This window comes from Charadrius vociferus, unplaced genomic scaffold (assembly GCF_000708025.1).
Source record: "Charadrius vociferus isolate BGI_N301 unplaced genomic scaffold, ASM70802v2 scaffold112, whole genome shotgun sequence".
Lineage (NCBI taxonomy): Eukaryota > Metazoa > Chordata > Aves > Charadriiformes > Charadriidae > Charadrius > Charadrius vociferus.
Window position 1 is genome coordinate 530,653 of NW_009647011.1, and position 21,981 is coordinate 552,633.

Below are 21,981 nucleotides of genomic sequence, written 5' to 3' on the forward strand. Positions count from 1 at the left end.
CCAATTTGCTTTCCACTCCTGTGACTTCAGCAGCGTTAGTTAAAGTTGGGTGGTTTAGCAAACATTTTTTGCCATTAGGTATATTTGCTATTACATTCTTCAAGTGTAAATCATGGAAAAGTAAAAGCGTTAAGCAGTTGAGTAGTAATAACAATATCTCAACTGGGTGTTCTAGAGATGAGATACAGACAGCCGTTTACAAAACGAGAATAAAATGGAAGAAAGAAGAAAGGAATATCAGTTGGGAAAAATCTTCTGTGTTCCTGGCAGTTTTTAAAGCTGCTATAAGTTTTAGTAGTTTCTTTTTCAACAAAAGAAACTATTCTTTTTTTCAATTTAGTGAATTTAATAAGTAGATGATGCTATACAGAATTTTTAGTAGCCGCTTCTTTTTTTTAACTGCAGCTGAGTAAATGCTCAAAGTATTTCTTGCTTAACAAAGTAGAAGCTGAGAATTTAGCTTTAAAAAATTTCTTTGAGATGTAGAGAGTTTTCTCATAGTTTTTAGTCTTTCAGAAGATGTCCTGTGAATAAAGAATATTTTGCATCTTTTCTCATGGATTTTGTTACTTCTGATGAACTTTTTAAATGATGTGTTACAGTGGAATGTGTGATTCTTTTTCCACTGTATTTTTTTTTAATGGAATGCTTTCACATGAGAGTACAGTACTGTTCATAAATAGTCATCATCCATTATTAAAGAGATGTTGTTAATAGAAGATTCTTAATGCATTCACCAAGCGTTTTAATATTGGTAAAACCTGGTTTTATACCTTGGGAAATAAGGCAAGATTCAGTTCCAGCTTGTTGGCTCTTTATCAACCCCGCTTAAAGCTGCTGGCTGTCAGGGTCTTACGCCTCCCATGCCTGTGCTTAGGCTTTACCTGTTGAATATGATTTTGATGACAAATGTAATGAAAGTTCATATATGGAATAATAATTTTATGCCATGGCAACGGTATCAAAACAGTACTGCTCTTCCTGTACTCATTTTCTTTTACTGGCCAGAAAAAGTGGTTTGTGACTGGGGACTCTCAGAGACTTGTGCAAGCAGAGATTTTGGTTGGGTTTCTTTTTCTTCGCTTGATCTATAGGCTCAGTGTAGGTCAAAAGTCCCAAGACAGAAAGTATGCATATATTAAAATAAACTAGAACTCCCCCTAAATAAATAAGCAAAATCCCCCAAATAACCCAGCTTTGAGAGAAAGAGATGTAGAACTTTTTTCTCCTCAATAGTAGCTCTACAGATCTCTCTTGTAGCAGCTTAAATTGAGCCTGCTGGGGTCATTGGGACATTTTTCCCCGTAAAAGTTGTGAAAACACCTACTTTCTTCTAATGACAGATGCCATTTCTAGAAGCATAAAACCTCTCGTGCTCTGGAGCTAAAAGCATAACTGGAAGCCCGGTTTCTAAAGGTGTGGTTTGGGGCAGATCGGTGTTTGCCGAGTCCCACGCCGGGCTGCCGCAGCACATCTTCACCACCATTGCCTGTCCCTTCCCGGCTCCTGGCGAGGGTGCGGGTACGGAGACCCATGGAAGTTAGCTGACAGCATGAATAACTGGCTGGAGGGGGAAGGTCAAAGCATCTGATAACTGGGGCTTCTAGTCCTTTCCAACAGAAACTGCAAGAGGTATTAATTTTGTCTGTCAAAACAGACTAAAGCAGTATTTAGGAGCTGAAGATTATTCATTTAAATTATGAAAAGGCTAAAGTTACAGTGATGGATGTTTCGAAGGATGCAAGAGGGGACTAAAGTTATATTTAAATATGAATCCACTGTGGAGCTGTCATAACATCCCTTACAGTAAAAAGTGAAATTGCTGAGCTGCAAGATTTGTTTCCTGAAACTATGCTGAGGACATATCCACTCTTCTGCTTCTGCGGTATTTCTCAGATTAGGGAATTTAATCTTTTTAAGTCTGGCTGTTTAGTCAGTACTGACCCGGGTGGTGGTTGCAGCATGAGAGCTTTCCATGCAGCTCTGAGTTTGGCTGGGCCCCATGGGAGGAGGTCTGTATGTTGCATGAAAGGGGCTTGAACCTCCAAATGGACATCCTCTGGAATTACTGATTTTGAAGAACAGGAAATACAGGTTAAGTGCATTCATTCTTCTCAAGAGTCCTTTGAGTACACCAATGGTTGAATTTGTCTCTATGGAAGGATGTTCTGCACACCGGATGTAATGCATTGCAAGTCTCAGCTTCAGTGAGATGGCAGTGATAAAATATTATCTTAATATTCTCTCTGTTATAAAACTAACATGGACAGTTTCATCTCTGTCTAGTTCAACTTTTCTTCCTTTGTTTTAGAGAACTATTTTAGGTGCTTCAAACAAATACAGTTTTGTTCTTTTAAAGATCAATTTGGAAATTGTAATGGTGGAACATATCGTCTGATTGCATTAATAACAGCGACCTTCATCCTGCTGTATGAGATGCAGTTAGCGTGGGTCTCGATGGGAGTTTTCTGCAATTTGTTACAGGAAGGGGACCCATGACGATGATAGTGGTATCCTCCGCTAACACGTACAACTGATTTCTGTGTTGTTTCTTGCAGGACCTATTGCAGCTTTTATAACCATCATTCTTTTTAAAAGTGTCTCATAGATACATTTGAAGAGGTGTACTTAAAATTTGTAATGTGAATTGAAAATATAGATACATTTGTGTATCGTCTGGGTGAGGAAAAAAGAGACAGGAGTTTTGGCAAATATTTTTGTCATTCTCGCACCTTTATTTGCTTCCTTGTGATTAACGTTTCTTGTTTGTTTGTTGGGTTTCTTTGTATTTTGTGCTTTTTTTTTTCCTCTGGTCCTCTTGTCCTATTCTGTTTTTCAGTTGTTGATCTTGCTAAGGAAAAAAAAATTATCATGAATGGAGAAGGCAAAAAAGCTATCAGCTAGTAAGAACTTACTGCTAATAGATCCATGCTTCTGCAATATTTGAAGTCTTTCCCCATTTTATTCAGTGGGAGTTTTATTAGTGCTTCAAAAGTCAGAACCTTGAGGATTTGCGTGGTACTTCTCTGCAGCTTTCCCCATCTTCTAAGAGAACAAAAGTCTAGGAGAAACTTGGGAAAGGATTGGATAACATAGCCTCATAAGTGTTTACAGTAAAGCAATTGGGAGTGGGTAAGGATACCTGAGGACTTCTTATCTAAGTCTGTAACTTTAAAAAGTTTTGATAGAGGTGTATTGTCCTGGTAGATACACTCGATCCCTTTAACACTACAGCCTTTTAAATGTTCAAAGCTGGGTATTTTTGAACAAAGGTTGTGAATAAGTGACTTGCATTTACCATAAGTATGAGGATTCTCCACCCTGGGAGTTTATATCTTGATATCCTTGATTAGATAGTCCCTTCAGGAGAGCACCGTAGACTCCAATACAGCCTTGGTGTGTTTGCTTATCAAGATACTCCCGCCTTCTGCAGTTCTTCACAAACTAAGGGAATTTTTAAAGACTTCATGGCTACAGACATCTTCTCACAGAAAGAGACCTTGGGAAAAGCATGTGTGTTGTCTTGCAACAAAGTGGTCTTTTTATATAAGACATGACATATTGCTCTAAGAAAATGCATGGTTTGCCTTTTGGTAAAGTTTATATAGTTTACGTTCCCGTCTTTCTGGGCAGATTCCAGGATTCTAAGTACTACTAGGGTATTTCCCTGCCCAGTTTCCATTATTGAAAGATTGGTGAAAACAATTAGTTAAAAAACGTGTCTTGGATTTCATGAGTTTCCTTTTTGGAGAGGGATTACAGTATTTGTCTGTGGCAAGCCAGAATTTCTTTTTTCTGCTGTGCACGTTACGAAATACAAAGCTGGCTGACTGGTCAATTCAGCAAAAATAAAATAATTTCTTCCAATATTTTTAGACTTTTAAGTGCTGGTGTCTCTCTTACTAGCACCAATCCTTGCTTTATGGCAGTTGGTTTTCCACTTTCTGCAGTGTTTGCAATGTCTTCCCGTAAGAGTCACCTGTATACTCCTACCCCTTTATGTACAGATCAGGTGGCTTGGCAGTATTAGTAGAATGTAAACTAGTAGTTTAAATGAGATTACTGGGATTAGTCATCTGGACGGAGCAGATTTAAAGTGGCCTTGATTGAGGTCCTTAAAATTATGAAGTAGACAGTAAAGCCATTACGGTCAAAGAGGAAAAATGATAAAAAGAAATTAAGATGCAAGGAAAGAATGGATTTTTTTTATGGTTTGTGTATTTCAAAAGAAAAAAAGGCATGATATTATCTCGTATTTTTCTGATCAGCATAGAAGTTGCCTTGTGGCAAGAGGTAAGACAAAAATGCTGTGAAGTAATTACTTTTTAAGCAGGGAGTTTCATAACACTAAGAAATACTTTTGCTGTGGAAATCAAGTGAAGGAAAACACGCATACTTACTCTCTCTAAATATTTCTATATAACTCTGTGTGGGTCTCACAGGCTTGTTTAAGAGACCTTTCATCTCGGTATTTTCCTATCATATAAAATAGAGCATTTCAATTAGCAGCTTTTACTTTTTCTTTCAATGCTTTTCTATCTTCTGTGGGGGCCGGACGGGCCCCCTATCTGTGGGGCCGGATGGGATCCACCCGAGGGTACTGAGGGAGCTGGCGGAAGTGCTCACCAGGCCACTTTGCATCATTTATGAGCAGTCCTGACAAACCGGGGAGGTCCCAGCTGACTGGAGGTTGGTAAACGTGACACCCATCTGCAAGAAGGGCCAGAAGGAGGTATAGGCCAGTCAGTCTGACCTCAGTATCTGGGAAGGTCATGGAACAGATCATCCTCAGCACCATTACACGGCACATGCAGGAGAAGAGGGTGATCAGGCCCAGTCAGCATGGGTTTGGGAAAGGCAGGTCATGCCTGACCAACCTGATCTCCTTCTATGACAACGTGACCCACTTTGTTATCTACCTGCATTTTAGCAAAGCTTTTGACACCGTTTCCCACAGCATTCTCCTGGAGAAACTGGCTGCTCATGGCCTGGACAGGTGTACTCTTTGCTGGGTGAAAAACTGGCTGGCTGGCGGTGCCCAGGGAGTGGTGGTGAATGGAGTTAAATCCAGTTGGTGTCCGGTCACAAGAGGTGTCCCCCAGGACTCGGTGCTGGGGCCAGTTCTCTTTAGTATCTTGATCAATGATCTGGATGAGGGGATCGAATGCACCCTCAGTAAGGTCACAGATGACACTAAGCCAGGCGAGCGTGTTGATCTGCTTGAGGGTAGGATGGCTCTGCAGAGGGATCTGGCCAGGCTGGACCGATGGGCCAATGGCATGAGGTTCAACAAGGCCAAGTGCCGGGTCCTGCACTTGGGTCACAACAGCCCCATTGGGTGTTACAGGCTTGGGGTGGAGTGGCTCAAAAGCTGCCTGGCAGTGAAGGAGCTGGGGGTGTTGGTGGACAGCCGGCTGAGTATGAGCTGGCAGTGTGCCCAGGTGGCCAAGGAGGCCAACGGCATCCCGGCTTTTATCAGGCCCCCACAGCAGACATTTTACCTGTGCACCCGTTACAGGCTTGGGGTGGAGTGGCTCAAAAGCTGCCTGGCAGTGAAGGAGCTGGGGGTGTTGGTGGACAGCCGGCTGAGTATGAGCTGGCAGTGTGCCCAGGTGGCCAAGAAGGGCAATGGCATCCCGGCCTGTATCAGGAATAGTGTGGTGAGCAGGACTAGGGGAGCGATCATCCCCCTGTACTTGGCACTGGTGAGGCCCCACCTGGAGTGCTGTGTTCGGTTTTGGGCCCCTCAGTACAAAAAGGACATTGAGGTGTTGGAGCGTGTCCAGAGAAGGGCAACAGAGCTGGTGCCGGGTCTGGAGGACAAGTCTGAGGAGTGGCTGAGGGAACTGGGGTTGTTTAGCCTGGAGAAGAGGAGGCTGAGGGTTGACCTTAGCACCCTCTACAGCTACCCAAAAGGAGGTTGTAGAGAGGTGGGGGCTGACCTCTTCTCCCTGGTGAAAAGTGATAGGACGAGAGGAAGGGGGTTCAAGTTATACCAGGCGAGGTTTAGATTGGATATTAGCAAAAATTTTTTTACTGAAAGGGTTATTAGACATTGGAATAGGCTGCCCAGGGAGGGGGTGGATTCGGTAGATGTGGTACTTGGGGACGTGGTTTAGAAGTGGTTTTGTCAGGGTGGGTTAATGGTTGGACTTGATGATCTTAAAGGTCCCTTCCAACCTCAGCAATTCTATGATTCTGTGATTCTATTTTAGGGCTTCTTTCTTTTCTGTCTCAGTCCTGGACTTCTCTGTTAGGATCCGTTCTCCTCCTGGTGTTATTTTTCAGTTTGGTTTCCACCAGTGTTTTTCTACAATTAAGACATTTACCTCCATATTTTCCCATGGTTTCTCCTTTCTTAGTGTGGACTAATAGAATCATTTTGTTTTAGAGACAGGGCAAGAAAAGAGTGTGGCTCCTAGCCTAGTTCTCTCGCCGTGTGCATGGACAGCTGTCCGATGCTTGAATTCCTAGCAGCTTTCTTTTGGTGGGACAGAGAGAATTCAGCCCTCCCGGGTGGTGCGTGTTTTGCTTGTCTGCTGCTCTGTGCAGCAAGCATTTGACCAAAAGACTGAGTAGGAAATACAGCTTGAGACTCAGTGGAGCTATGCGGGTCCTGGGTAATCAAGGCTTTGCAGTAATGAAGTAATAAACTCTTCCTCAGATTTCACACCTTGGAAGTAGCCTGTGCTGAGTTTTATTCTTGGCTCGTGGCTTGCCGTTTCCACCTCCGCAGTCTGGTAACTGTTGTCTGAGGAATATTAGAATTTATCTTTATTTTCGGTTATTTCCTCTCCGTCACGTGCAGTAGCAAACTATTGCCACCCAGTACTCTTGTGCTACCACGTGTAGCTTTTCTCCTTTGTTCTGGTGTAAGAAGTAAGGGGGTTTTTTTTGGTTGTAATTTTCAGTAATTAAACTGATTAGAATTAAACTGGTGGGGAAACTGCATTTGATTACACAGGCAATACAGAGGAGGTAAAACTCATCTAACTAGGTTCCTTTCCAGCCTTTAGGCTTTTAATAGCTAAGTTAATTTCCTAGAGGAATATGGGCTGATTGAAGGAAAAACTATAATCATTAATTGCGGTAGATTTAATTTGTTTGAAGTATAAAGAAAAGGCTGCCTGAGACTTTAGGGGAAGAAAAGAGCCGTGCTCTTGCGCAGTCACTCCTTCCAGCTGGAGAAATACGTTTTTTTGCTGCCCGTAACAAATTCTGGTAACGTTTTTGGACTGTTTGTGGTTTTTATACATATCAGTAGAAGTGATATTCTTAGATCACAACATTATTAGAGATAGATTTACAGCACATCTTTTCCTGCAAGTCATGACCGATGCAAATCATTACGCGATGCATTTTAGTAGTGTAGGTTTCGTGTAGTAATCTATTTACCTGATGCTTCAGGGACATAAGATGTTCTCCAGCTATCCACTGGACCGTTTCTTTGCTAATGTGGTTATAGAATGTGAGATTGCTGTAGTTGCTTTCCAAGAGAAAACAGAATTTTCCATATTCAATGAGGTTGGGTTTTTCTAAATTGTCATTTAATTTCTTTCTCCCCGATGATTAGAGCATGTAACTGGTGTTTTGGGGCCTCTCTATTAATTGCCACTAGAGAAGTAATTTTATATAGAGCTTTAAAAGATGATTCATCTTTTTATTTTCTGAGCAGCTATAAAAACATACTTCACCTGCTTTACAGATGTGCTTATACATAGCATAAGATGCCTGTAATATCCTTTGACATTACTGGTCTCTGTATTCGTACAAGCAACATTTGTACTTGGCTAATTCTGTCCTTTTTTTCTCAATACATTTTTCAAAAGTACTCAGCTGACTCATAAATCACACTCGTAGTATGAGAATAATGAAATGAAGTGTTTGCTATGCACAAATTAGATTATAGTATCCCTGTTTGTGTTTCCTAGATGTCGAATAGATCACTGTGAGTTACATACTAATCCTGGATGCAAAAGGTCTATATGAAAGCTTAGAGCTTCTTAAGATTTTAAATTTTCCTCATATCAAGTAGAGAAGGAATGATAACTCATTAAAATACAAACTTACTGAGAACAGTGTTTTAGAAAGTTGTTCTAGATAGTTGATCTGTATGCGTTGCAGCATTGGAGAGAAAAATGACTAAACTTGGACCACACAGATTCATACTAGTATGGTTTTTGTACTGCTTGTATGTCTTTCCCTTTTTGCCTTACAGAAAGCTAGGTAAAACCAAAACCGTAGAAGTGTTTATTTGATCGGCCCTTTAAAAATACTCTGTAATAGGAAAAAAAGGAGCAGCATATTTTGACGTGATTAGTCAGCTTTCCCAAAGTTATCTTCAGTCTAATTGTCTGTAGAAATTGTTTGTAGGATTATTTCTTTGGCTTTATTTCCTCTGTCTTAAGCTCTGATTAGTGAGCCACGGTCCTTTTTATTGAAGCTTTCAGTGAGAGTATCTCTGACAATTAGGTGATTTGGCACACAAAAAAGCTTGTGATTTGAGTTGTGGCCCAGGCAAAGGGTCAAACTTGTTCACTGATTTGTGAACTGATTGTGGTACTACTCTTGAGTCAACTGTTACTAGAAGCAACGAGAGAAAACAGTAGCAAAAATAGCAAGCACGAGCAGTTCTTGTGGTTTTGGGTAGTGGTTATAGCTGAAAGGATTTGTGGTGGAAGTGCTTGTGGTGATGACGGTAGATTAACCACAAGCATCTGTGCCACAAGAGGGTGAATTCACATCATCCGTCTTGGGTTCACAAAACACAGATGTCCTGCATTGCCCCTGACGGTGTCTGCATCTCCTCATTGGCCATTTAGGGAAATCAGTCTTCCACATGCGGTCTTCTGGTTTGCATGCATCCAAAAGACGTGGCTGCTGTAGACAGCTCAAATATATTGTCTCACTGGGAGTAGCTCTACGTGACAAGGTAGTGTGGGTCTTGCTTGATGTGGGTGACATTTCCATATCTAAATTTGACCAGTGGAATTAGCAGGAAGCAAGGATGGGAAATTCTAGGGATGACACTGGTGCATATAGAATGAAGTTACCGATTAGGTGTTGCAGCTTGACGATTTCTCTTCCTCCATGGCATTATCAGTGTGCACCGGTGCAGCCAGCCTACCCTCCTGTTGCGCTTCAGAGAAAATGAAAGATTCTTGTCCAGCCTAACCTCAATAAATATTTCATCAAAGCCTTAATACTGCCTCTGCCAGATACTATCTGCTTGAATGCACGGTCTTATAACAACAGGGCCTATTTACTGCATTTATTATTTTTTCTTTATAATAGCTTTAATCTCCTTTGTCATTAAGAAGTGCCTGTAATCTTGGTGTTAAAGAGGTATCTTAAGAGTATAATAAAACATGACTCCTGCTTTACTTCTCACGCAGCCATGGGGTGCCCAAGGAGCAGGTACGCAGCTGATAGGCAGGCAAATAAGGCGCAGGGCAATTTTTGGTAGGCAGGTAACTGAGCGGTACGGCTCCAACCTGATGACTGCTGAGCTAAATGGTGACATGTGAGGGTCTGCAGCTAGGAAAGATTAGAAACCCCCAACAACCTGGCAGGAGCAAAGAATTGTCCCACACAATCTGAAATGCTGTCATTGCCAGGGATTTCATCTGGACTCTTGGCTTTGTCACGCCTTTGAAAATATCTACAGGCCTTCCCATCATTTTGGCTACTTGTCATCTCCATTTTCTTTAAAGTTCCTGAATAGAGTTTTTTAAGTTTTCAGGGCATGTGAAAATAGTAAGCGAACGGTAAATTATTTTTTTTTCCGTATTTTTTCAAACTTTAGATTATGTTTCTTTATTTTAAGACACATCGTGGATCGTATGTTTCTGGAACAGTAAAATGGAGAGGATAATCAATCTTGCTCTAAGTTGACTGACTTTTATCATGAAAGGGGCGATTTCTTTTTTCTCTGATAGACTTAAGTTGGTGGCTGCACGTTATTCTTAATACCTTTTCTGGTCTTCTCAAGACTATTATTTTTTTCTTAGCTTATAGATGGTAACCTTTTGAAACAAACAGTTAAGATAAAGTATGGATGGTATATTTGACAACAGTATACAGAAGGATTTGGGACAATATTATTATGGACAGTGTAAGATGTCCAGTCCGTGTTCTACTGTAATGCATTATTTCTGGTTTGACTGAAATACCCAGGTTATTAAGTTCCACTTTCCCTTATAAAGGAATACACGACCGTTGTTATACAAATATTTAGCCCTATAGCAACAGTTTGGGCCTGTGTTTGAGAAGAAAAAAAGTACAGTGAAATACATAACCAGATCCTCTGTTTCTTCTGTAATGTGGCTCACACTGACCACAGTGGGAGCTGCTTCTAATTTCAGGCTATATAAAGACAGGATCATTAGAGAGGTTACACAACGTGTTCATATGCAGAGCATGTTACATTTGCACAGTTGGATATATTTTAAAGCAGACCTTACTTCAGTGCTTTCCTTGCAGGCTGCTCTTCAAATCCTACATGTCTGCGCTAGTTGCTTGCAGGAGCTTGTAATTCATTGTCAAAATCTTCCTTCCAGGCTGCTCTTGCAAAAACAGTGCAATAACACCTTGCCTTCCTCTAACTTTGCGGCAAAATTTGCAAGTGAAGTCTTGCCTGCATAGCTGGAAAAAAGTGCGAGGGCTGTTTTGGTAGGGCCTGAGGTGTGCCTTTTTTTTTTTTTTTTTCCCCCCTTCTTTATCTTTTTTTTCTTGTAAAATGAATATTGTTCATGAGTGTTAGTACCCCAAGAAAAAGCAGTGGTGTGGGCACTTACTACTTTTACTTCAAAACACACCCACTGAGGTCAGCCCTACAGCTGTAGCCAGGATTCACCTTCCTTCGACTGCCTTGGAGGAAAGGGGAACTCCCCCGGGGTGTTCCTGAACCACGGGGTACCTCGTACTCCTGGTTACCTGACAGAAAAACGCGCTGCGCTGCTGTCGGGGCAAGGCCCCGGGTAGCTTCTTTTCAGCAGTGGCCACTGATTTCATAACAAGTTAGGGGCGTTTTATGGTTTTGAAGCCTGAATGTTGAATAATAATGTTTCAGGACTGAAATGTGTTAGTTTTTATCACCTTTTGATGTCTTCTTGCTTTTCAGAGCATAATTGTTGCTTTATTAACACTTTTTGCAATCAGACGTTTTGCTTCTTGAAACCAAATATTATGCAATTATTTCCTAGCGAAGGAAATTGAAATGAAATCTTGTGATTAGTTACACCATAAGTACCATACCACTGTTTTTTGTTTTTTTAAAAAAGAAGAAAAATATGACAGAGTAATGTTCTTGTAGACTTCAGGAGGTTCGGGTTTGGTGGTAATTTTGAAAAGACAAAAGTAAAGAAAGCACGAAGAACTTCACTCCAATTTTTTTCTGTTTTCCAGATAACATATTCTAGTACCTTTGAGATACTGTAAAGATGCATGAATTCTATAAATTTCACTAATTATTTTGAAATAATTACTACCAAAACTGCTTTTCTAATTGTGCAGGTAGAACCTAGCACTACCTCTTATTCTATTTTGCGTAGGCTGTTAAATATTGATGATGACTCCACTTAAATGGATTAATTATATACTGCAGCACTTTGATTCCCTTTAATGTTACATTTACAAACCACACAAATGGCCCAAATTATGAGATGAAGAATTGGCTGTAGTAGACCTGAATATTTTTTTCTTCATTATTCTGCCCTGAAATAAGTTCCTGTTGCTTTACGTTTCAGCTTGGCTATATTTTAAAATGCCTTGATGATCTCGAAGGCAACTTCCAGTGGTTGAGCAAACCACAAATTGACACACAAAATGGATGAAATCTGAATTCATAGCTTTCCCTTTACCATCTGGTAGTGTGTGGGGGACAATTTATCAACCTGTGTTTTAGAATGAAATTATTCCAGCTTTGCACCTTTCTCCTGTTTGCCAGAAAAAAAAAAAAAGAGAGGAACGTGAAAAACGAGTGTGGCATCTGCAAAAGGGGTTCACGCAAAACATGACGATGGACGTTGCAGTGCTTAGCAGCCAGTTTCAGCCTTTTCTAGCTCCTTCCCTTCAAACTGCAGCTTCTGATTCAACACGTCTGCCGTCTGCTCCCTCCCAAGGATGAGATCAGCCCCATCAAACAGGTTCTTCTAACTGTCCTTCACGAGGCGCTGGCGGGAAACCTTTTCCTTTTGCATCGCTTTCTTGCCTTTGATTTGGAATAGGTGTTTCCATCTAGCTGGAAATAATACCAGTGGGTGGGTATGAAGGGTATGAATTTCATTGGTATGAATGTGTGAGCTGCTGTTTTTGCAGGATTTCACGTGGAAATGTTTTTCGGAGTTGTGTTTGGGATTGAAGATCTCCTGGTGGATCCCATTCTTAAAAACAAGTTCATCTCGTTTTTTTGGGTATTCTTTTAAGTTATGTATTTTGCTGCGGTTGATTGCCTGCCCCACCAAGAAGCAATTGCGGTGATTTGGAGTCCTCAGGCTACTGTAAAGTTTAGGCTTCTTTTAAAGTTGGAGCCTAATCTTCAGTCCATATGGAAGTTAATACAGCAGCATTTAGGAAGTACTGTAGGCCAGACGTCTTCTCTCCTGTCTCTTTCTCAGTATGTGTTAGTCAGCTTCAATTTCTGTTCATTTTCTCTCACTCTGCATTAAAGCAATTAGTGTATTTCACTGTAAGGTAAAAACCTGTCATTGTGCTCCTTCTACTTTGAAGGCATGCCTCCGACGTACTCTAAATTTTAAATGTCAGACCAATAGCTCTGTGCTTATTTCTATACCACGTTCGCAGCACGCTGCTGCTGCTGACTGCTGCACAATGCTGCCACATTTTTTTATGTGGCTTTGGTGATGTTTTTTTGTTTGGGTTTTTTTTTTTTTCTCACTCTTCTTATCAGATTTCAGAGATGCTTTGCATATGTCTGATTAAGCTTAATGGGTGTAATATATAACTTTTAAAAATAGCTTTCTTGCATAAATGCACATTATATATTGAGATGATAATGTATTAGAAGAAGAAAAATAACTGAAAAATTATGACAGTTATTGTTTCCTTATTGAATTCTGAATGTTGTGAAGGCAATTTCCTTGACAGGATCAACTCCAGAGCACTTACTAGTATGCTGATTATTTTTTTCCCCCTTAATCTACCTATTAAGCTTGAAATCAGAGTTAATGACTACTTTATTTGCAAAGATGGCAAGATTTACTTTTAACAGTTTGTTCTCTATACAGAATTTTTGAGGGGGAAATAGAATAGCACAGGTTATTTGACAAATAAACCACAAAGCCACTTTATTAGTTCCAAATACAACCCCTGTACTTGTAATTGCACAGAGCCCTCCATTAGATTTTATTTATCTTTAAAGCAGGACAAATTTGTAGTGTGCGCTTTCATTATCTGGGAAAAAAAGTAAGGCATGGAAAATTCAGTTCCTTTCTTTTGTCTCCCACATCATCTGTTTTGCTAGCACAGATGGTGGAAACTTCACAAGCTGAATTGTTTGGACTCATTAGGTCATGCTTCTGGACATCTTCGCTTTTTAGAAAGATGGCATGAAGGTGGTACTTTTTACTAACAATAAAATAAGACCGGGTAGATGTTCATTTCTGTTTACAGAGGGTTTTTATGGGCAGAAAAGTAGATTTCTTAATACATGGAAGCTCAAGTCTTTAAGTTTGTATCGAGAGTATGATGTGCCTTCAATCACCCATTTTTTAAAAGCAAGCAAACCCCGAAACTGTTGTGCTAAACTCAGAAGCATCTTAGGAGCCTTCAGGAGCAGAGCAGGTCGAGGCCAGGCCTTTGGCTGATGCAGGAGCTGCGGCTCCAAGGAGCACTTCCCGGGGACTGCCCCGCTGCCCTTGCACTCAGGGTGCAGCCGTCTGTCTACGTGAGGCTCCAGCTTCTGCGTGAGCCGAAGGATTCAATCTCAGTTCGGCTCGGGTGAAAGCCCTTTCCAGGTATAGAGAGAAGCAACTTGTTTGTAGAAATCTTCTGCACCGTGGAAAGCAGTTAAGTAAATTGCTGCTACCCATATTATGGAGCTGTTTCTGGTGTACAGTTGCATGCAGGTCATCATCACACCCTCTGTATTGAGTATTTGAGGGCTGTGTTTACAGAAGGCATATAGGTGTCGGAAGATGCTAATAGCGGTACTCACTGATGGGCCTAAACGTTTCAAGTCCATCTTATTTTGTAGGCTGGGCGGTTTTCTAATTTCCACTAGTCTCTGCTTTGCACCATTAGGCGCTTGCAGAACTTTGCAAATCTGGCCCAGTCTGTTACTATAATGTTATTTTACCTCTCAGGATTGCCGGGGCTTCGTGTGCAAGGAAGTATTTTGAGTAAAGTTAATTAGAGCGGTGACTCTTCTGTAGAATACTGTGTATGGCTGCATTTTATTTACTATACGTACTTCAAAATGACTTCACAATCTTTAAGCTTAAAGCTTTTTACTTTAAGGCACCAAAGCATACCTTGTGTTAAAAATGATTGAATGTCCAAGGTGCAGTTGTTAGCTCACTCCTCTTTGTTCTCTCTGCTTTCCTGAGAAAAGATCAAACAAAGTGCAGTGACAGGTAAGGATGTCTCACAAAACATGTAGAAGAAATGTAGCTTCCCATTCCATAAATTACTGGTGCTCTGCTCACCAGATGCCTGTTATGATGTTTTATTGATGAATAAAAATGGTGTCTGAGGCAATAGAATGTCTTGCATCTTACAACACTGCCAGTTATAAAGATGTCGTCTTGAATAAATTTCACAATTAGAAAGTATTGACAAAAATATTTAATCTTTTTTACATCAAAATAAGCTCAAACATCTGCTGCCAAAGTCAGACAATATCAAGTAATCTTTTAAAAGTATATTTTTATTATACTGACAGATGCATGGCTGCATGACATAGATGTCAATTTAAGTTACTAGTGCCATTAATACTTGACAAAGACATGCTCCCAGAAGAATTTACGTTTTTAAAATGTTGTCAGATGAGTATATGCCAACAAAAAGTAACCAGAGTTAGTCAGCTATGCTGTTAACACAGCTAAAAGCATGTTATCTCCAGAGACATCACAAAAATTGGTATTCACATCTTTTCTATTTGCTAAATTCCACAGAATTGACAGCAGAGAAAATCATTCTGTGTCTGCAAATGTCTGTTTAAGCAACCCATGCATACATCCTTTTTCACTTTTTATACTTTTTGGCTTACAGCACAGAAAGATTTTCAGTTTCATTTGAGGTGAACTTCTTCAGCATTCATTTGCTTTCCACAAAATTTCAAATAATCCTACTTCTTGGCAAGGATGCTGTTGTAAAGAGAACATTGAGGAAAATGTTAAGACCTGTGCCAGTTTCTGGTCTGCTTATTCAGTCAAAAAAGCGTTGGAAAGCTGTATGACTTAACTCATTAAGAAGGCTGAGATTTGAAACATTCATGTCCAGTTCTTATTTGTCCAATATGCTGGTATATTCATTATTCAAATTTGTACATTTTAGTAACCTGAGATTTCATTGTGGGTATTCCATAATGAGAAACTAAGCTTGCTTTAAATTCTTTCCTTCCAGGTCTCTTTTTTCTTTTTCCTTTTTCCTTTTTTCTTTTTTTCTTTTTTTCTTTTTTCTCGTTTCTCGTTTCTTTTTTCTTTTTTCTTTTTTTTTCTTGTTTCTTTTTTCTTTTTTTTCTTCTTTTTTCTTTTTTCTTCTTTTTTTCTTTTGTCTTCTTTTTTCTTCTTTTTTTCTTTTGTCTTCTTTTTTCTTTTTTCTTCTTTTTTCTTTTTTCTTTTTCCTTTTTCCTTTTTCCTTTCTCCTTTCCCCTTTCTCCTTTCTTCTTTCTTTTTCTTTTTTCTTTTTTTCCCCTCTCCCCAAAGAAGTGTTTAGGGAGGAGTTTTGTTTCTTAGAGCAAGAGCAGAGTTTTCTTGGTAGACCAGACCAGTGTTCATGGAGCTTGTTTAGTAGCACTGTCCTGGTGCTGCTACTCTATGTTAAAAAGCACAAAAGTCTAGTCCATTGAGATGCCAAGTCATTTGAAGTACTGAATTTCTGGTTGAATCTGGGGTTAAAAACATCTCATTAATGGCTAAATCGTTATATTCAGTGATTAGAGAGTGTTTTAGGTGGATATTTTTTTCAGAGTGGACTTTTTGTTAGAGATAAGCATGAACTTTGTAGAAACACTTTTTACTGCTAATACTTATAATGTATCTAATAAAAAGAAATCTAGAGCTAAAGGGCTGAAAGCCATAGTACTACTTCTGGATGTATTTCTGTTTCCTGTACTGAGACAGACTGTGAAGGTGAGATCTGTCTCTCAAAATGCAGAGTTCCAGACTCCTTTTAAAGTAGTGGTGATGTGCAGCATCTCCTGTGCTGTGATTTGGCTCATCCCGAAGCTGCTATTTAAAATACACCACAGGAACTGGTCCCCAAATATGGCTGGGGTTTTTTTTTCAAAGTTATTTTTGTTTTTTATTGAAGCCTATGTTACTGGTGCAGGCAAAAATATTTGAAATTATATGAGCTCTCACCTTTGCTGCCTCTTGTGGGCCATCGCCAAGTGAGACATCTTGGATGGGGCTTTATCAGTGTGTGTTATATTTCAGCCTGACAAGGAAGTACGTAGTCTGCTGGCTGCCTGACCACTCTGCGTCATCACTCCTCTTGGTAAAAATGAGTACATATGTCAAGGTTTTGTATTGGGAGTGGATTTTCAGAATTAATGCCCAGGAATCTATTGCAGACCGTAATTTGTAAGGAGGGAATTTTAGAAAGGTTGACTTGAAAGGGTGACATGGGGAATGAAATGAGGTGCAAGAAGTCTTTACCTCGCATTTCTTTGGAGTCCCTCTTATGCTTGTTTGTTTTCTCTTACTGTTGTTTGTCTTGGTAACTTGGTAGCAATTCAGTTTTCCTCTTTCCTCCACCCCAAGCCTCCTATGACTTCAGAATCTTGTGCAGCTCTGGAATAGAGAAATAAGGACAAGAGGTTAGTCAAGATGGATTTGCTATTTGTCTATGAATGTGGTAACGTGCACATGCCCCGAGACAGGTGGGGGAGTTGGACATGCGCACAATGTAGTGGTGCAACCTGGGGAGCAGTTTGGACTGCATCAAGTTTGGAGGTTGAGAGCTTGCAGGGTCCCACCACTGGTTCCTCATAACTACCCATAGTTGGACCTCTACAGCAGGAGACCCTTTCAAAGTGTTTTGCAAGACTTGATCATTTGGGAGCACTGATGGACAAAATGCAGCTGTAGATCAGCGCTGGGGGACTGAGAAGAGAGGCAACGCTTGCTCCAACATTATGTGATGTGATTGCAGCCGTGGGGCTGTGCTGACCCGCTCTCTGCATCCGGGTGAAAATCCCCAGCTCTGGCTAGGAAAATGTATTCTTTAGGCGCTAAGTGGCAAGCTGCTTCTTTAATGGTAAGGATTTCACAAAGATGGAAAGAGGGTTATATTTTATTCAAACTTTCAGGTGCAGTCTGAAAAATCTGAAAATAAAAACGTTCTTGCTTTTTGAGTGAAATATTATCTTTCTGGACAGAGTGCTGTAAATATAATTCAGTCATGTTCTTTCTTGTCATCATTGGAAAATGGTATGATTTTCCTCCTAATAGTCAAGCATAATGCTTTAAAAAAAAAAGTGCCTATGAATTATTACTGCAATTTCAATAGCTGTAATAGATGCAATGCAGCCAAAAATCTGTTTGAACTGTTTTTGCCGTTTCTATAGAGAAGTGTGTGATGCTGAATTATACTATATGATATTAACAAATTTTAGAAAGTATTGGAAAGATGAACATTGTCAGGAAAACTTAATGAGAGAAACATAATTCTCTGAGAAGCCAGCAAATGAGAGTTTGCAATGGAGATGTTGGCTGGGTATCAGAAGAAACATTTTTAGCAGTGGAAACTTTGATTACAGTGAGGTATAGCAGGTCTTAGCTGTGTCTCTTAAGCCTCTCAAACATAATAATTGAAATCCTAAAATTTCACTCATTCAAGAACTACACTGGTAATTGTAGGTGCATTCTACAGTCCCCAAAAGAATAATCTTGAAGAGCACGCTTATGGCAGTAGCTGACACTTTGTTACTTTTATTTTCTTCTGATACGAAGTGTGCTGAGTTTTGTCTCAGATCTACTCGCTTTACTGCAGGGAAGGTGATGTTACCTGTTACAGGAGTCCTTTGGAAGCAGCTGTGGAAATACGTGGGGCTGTTTTTCATTTGTGTCATTCTTTAATAGTGAATTTCAATAAGGACAAGAGCAGGTAGATATAGAAAGATTGAAGTTCAGTGGCACTCTTTGCAATATGTCTGTACACATTTATTATTACTATCATTATATCTTTTTCAAAGGCAATTTATATATGGCAATATTTGTTCCCTGCTAGCACTTTCTCGAGGATAGCCAAAAGTCAGAAGCGGTCTTGTTATGCTACATAAAAACAAAGGAACTGTGAAAGCGATGTCCTAGCAAAATAGTTGATTCATGCGATATAGATACATGAAAGTTTTAAGGATCTTGAGCTAATATAACAGTATCTGATAACCAAAAGGGAGGATTTGCACTGTTTTCTCCAAACTGTGTTGCTCCATCTCCTCTTTCCTAGCCACACTATTCTGCCACTTGCGTGTCTCTCCATGAGCCAGTTCGCCTCCGTGATGTGTCAGAAATCTGAACCAAAACGAACAGTGGATAGTTTTCAGCTGGTTTCTGAGTTGCATCTGAAGGAAGACTCCAGCCAGCAAAAAGGAAGTCAGGCACTTCTTTGAGAATGTCTACAAATGCCTTTGTTTTAGAAACAAAGGTTATTTGTCCCATTTTCCTCCCTCTAATCTTCCAGAGTATTAGATCCTGACTTGGACCAGAACGATGCACGAGAACATTCCTCGGGATCTTGGTCTTGACAACTCACTCACTCAATGAGTGTAGGAACCACTGGTCCTAGGATGGATAACTGTCGCTGTTGTTTACTCTTGATTTTTATTTGATTTTGTCAGCCATGCTGGATATAAAGCTGCATATTTATTTTTTTTAGAGACCATTGCATTTTCAATAACCTAGAGCTACTTCTTGGGTCACTGTAAGATAATAGTATTAATGGTATACGTCGCTTTTAAAACTAAAGATCTTGGGTATGATACTTTGATGGAAAACCTAGCTTTTTGATTAAGACAATTTCATTGCACTGTCAGGGAAAGCTGGCTGTAAGTGGTTGAGCTGGAATTGGGTGTTAAGTCAAAGATGTTTGTAGAATATCTGAAAAAGAAATGAGGGAAGACCAAGGTAACAGTTGGTTTTTTTGTAAAAGTCTCAAGACAGTGATGGAAAAATCCAACAGCCGGGGAATTTGCTGTTTACAGTGTTCTATTTAGGAAGCAGAGGAAAATCATAGAAACAATAAAGCATAACGGTAGAAAGTTTGGACACGGGAAAATACCTAACATTCTGTGTTTCTTGCCATCTACCCTTGTCCTGGAGCAGGAAGTGGTTGGATGTCTTGCTTCTCCTTTACTTATCAGCGAGCAATGAGAAATACCTGTGTCTGTCTCGTATACTTTTGCTTTTATACTGTGTTTTATCTATATTATGACAGGACAGGGATTTGTTTCCCACACGTTTAAAGGGTGAATACTTTACTTAAGGCAGGCTTAGAAGCCTAGGCCTTCCTTCTGGTTTTCCCTAGGCAGTGAAAGGAAAGTGTTTGGCATGTCTCCAATTGTGCTAGCCTAATTTGAAGGACCATCTTGTATCACCATGCTCTGAAAATTGCTTTCCATAAGTGATTTATCCATATCTGGCATGGCTGGCTGGATGGTTGCAGTATGGACTGTTGCAGTACAGAGGCAATTAAGCATACTGAGTGAAATCCCAACTTAATTGCATACAATGGTAAAACGCTCTTTGATATCAATGGGGCCAAGGTTTCTCATCGTCATCCTCAAAGGTCCCATGTCATAGAAAACAAGGGGAGCTAATCAAAAGTTGCATCAAAGTCTACTGAAGTTGCTTTAAAATGAAAGACTTTTACTTCATTTGGTAATCAAAAAGGAATGTGGTTTATAGAATTGTAAATTCAGGATTGTAATTTCATAAGCTATTCAACACATTAAGCTTTAATAATTGTATTATTGTTTTATTTATTAGACTACATGGTTAAAGATACTGCAAAATAGTGCAAACATAAAGATTGCAATTACAATTTACATAAATGATTGGTTTTGCAGTAAATGTTTTTGGATAAATGGAGAGTAGCAAAGTTACTGAAACAATGGAAAATGTCTTGTGAAACATCTTCTGTTTTGCTTCCATCTGTATTTAGGAAGCTCAAGGCTAACAATTCTCCTTTTGTTCCTCTTGCAGCCAATTCCAGCCTTCTTGGAGGTGGAGGAGGTGAGTCTTTGCTTAATGCTGTATTTATTCTTAAATAAATGTGACATATATGCTGATCAAATGTAGTGTTTAGTTGGTTATAAAAAAATGTATGGTAAGTTCAAAAGGTAGAAAAGTAAAATTATTAGATGGGAAAACTCACCAAAGTCAATAATGTTTCCTATCATCAAGAGGCATGAGACTGCTGCTGAATCTGGTTTCCCCTCTGGATTAGACTCGGGCTGACCTGCCTATGGGGCTGACTGAAACATAAAGGAACCGAACTGCCTTATGTTATGTTGTGTTTAAGTATTTAGGATTTTTATTTAATTTACTTCAAGGGAACCTTGAATGTGTGTTAAATGAACGGGTTTTTTTGAAAAATTTAAATAATTAAAGCATGGTAAAAACTCATTTTAGTAAATTAATGGAGGGGGTTTTTGCACTTTTTTAAAAAAACTTTGTTGCTTACCCAGTCCTGCTTGCCAGAATACTCAAGTAGATTTCAATACAAATATTTGTTGCGCGTAAGAGATGCTACCCCAAGGTGTGTATTAGTAAGACAGAGAGGCACAAGTGCACGTAGTGGGTGTTGTTTCCAAATATACGGGTGCTGTAGATCATGCTGTTTTGTTTTTTGTAGCACTGTAGTACCATGGCTGTAAGAGTTTATGCGAGTGTTAACGATTCAGGAAAAAAAACAAAACCATGAAGAGCTTGATGTCAGTTTTCTGTGACTTCCCCTGCCTCCCAGAGGGAAGCAAAAGAGCTCAGTTCTGGAAATTTCACAGTGCAGGAGCAGTGCGGGCAGGGACTAATCTGCCTTCCTGGCTGGAGTTAAAAGAACCTGATGATCAGAGCTTACATATGCAAGGTTGAAGGAAAGGGCTCTGCAAAAGACAGAAGATCCCTGTTTCTGTGAGGCTTGAGGACAAGTCGTCAAAGCTTTTGTTTTTCGCAGCCTTAACTGAACAGGCCTCCCTTACTTCTGGACCAGGAAAAGGTGCTCGACAGCTGCACCCGGGCCTTGAAAATAAAGCAGGTCCTATTTCTCAGCTGTGTGTCTGGACATTAAAGTACAGGGAGCCTCACCTGGTAATCCTGTTGGATTAATCTGTTTCTTTTGATTCGAGTTAGTTGTTTGCAGTATACCAAATTTTTCTTTGTTTAAAAGATAATCCTTTAAAAGGTAATCCTTGCTAGCCATTCATGTTCCTGTGGAGTCGTCCATGTACCCTCCTCTCCAGTGCTTCCTCCCAGCTGGTGACGAAAAAAAAATAAAAAAATTATAAATCAATGCAAATGTTCACATTCCAATCAGGTTCCCAGAGCGCTGCTGCTGCTGAAAGGATTTGACTATTGACTTTCCGTGGTATTTGTTCAGCTGGACCGTACTTGAAAAGCTGAACATGCGTTCAGCGTGGCACTAGGTAATGTGGCTCTCCATCCGTGGCAGATGGCATGAGCCCACGCCACCAGTCAAGGTGGGATTTTTCGTGTATTTCATGTGTTCAAAGTGGGCTAGTTTCGATCAAGTTTATTTATTGGCAATTAAAAACACCTCACACCCCACCTCCCCCCCCCC

The 21,981-nt window shown here is 40.0% G+C and overlaps 1 protein-coding gene across 1 annotated transcript in view; it reads left to right on the forward strand.

Moving 5' to 3' along the window:
- The window catches only part of MACROD2 (MACRO domain containing 2), an 886,475-nt gene that overhangs the window by 170,430 nt on the left and 694,064 nt on the right, over positions 1–21,981 (forward strand). The window contains exon 3 of the mRNA XM_009895432.1: positions 20,388–20,417. Coding sequence (XP_009893734.1) covers positions 20,388–20,417 — 30 coding nt within the window. The remainder of the gene's footprint in view (positions 1–20,387; positions 20,418–21,981) is intronic.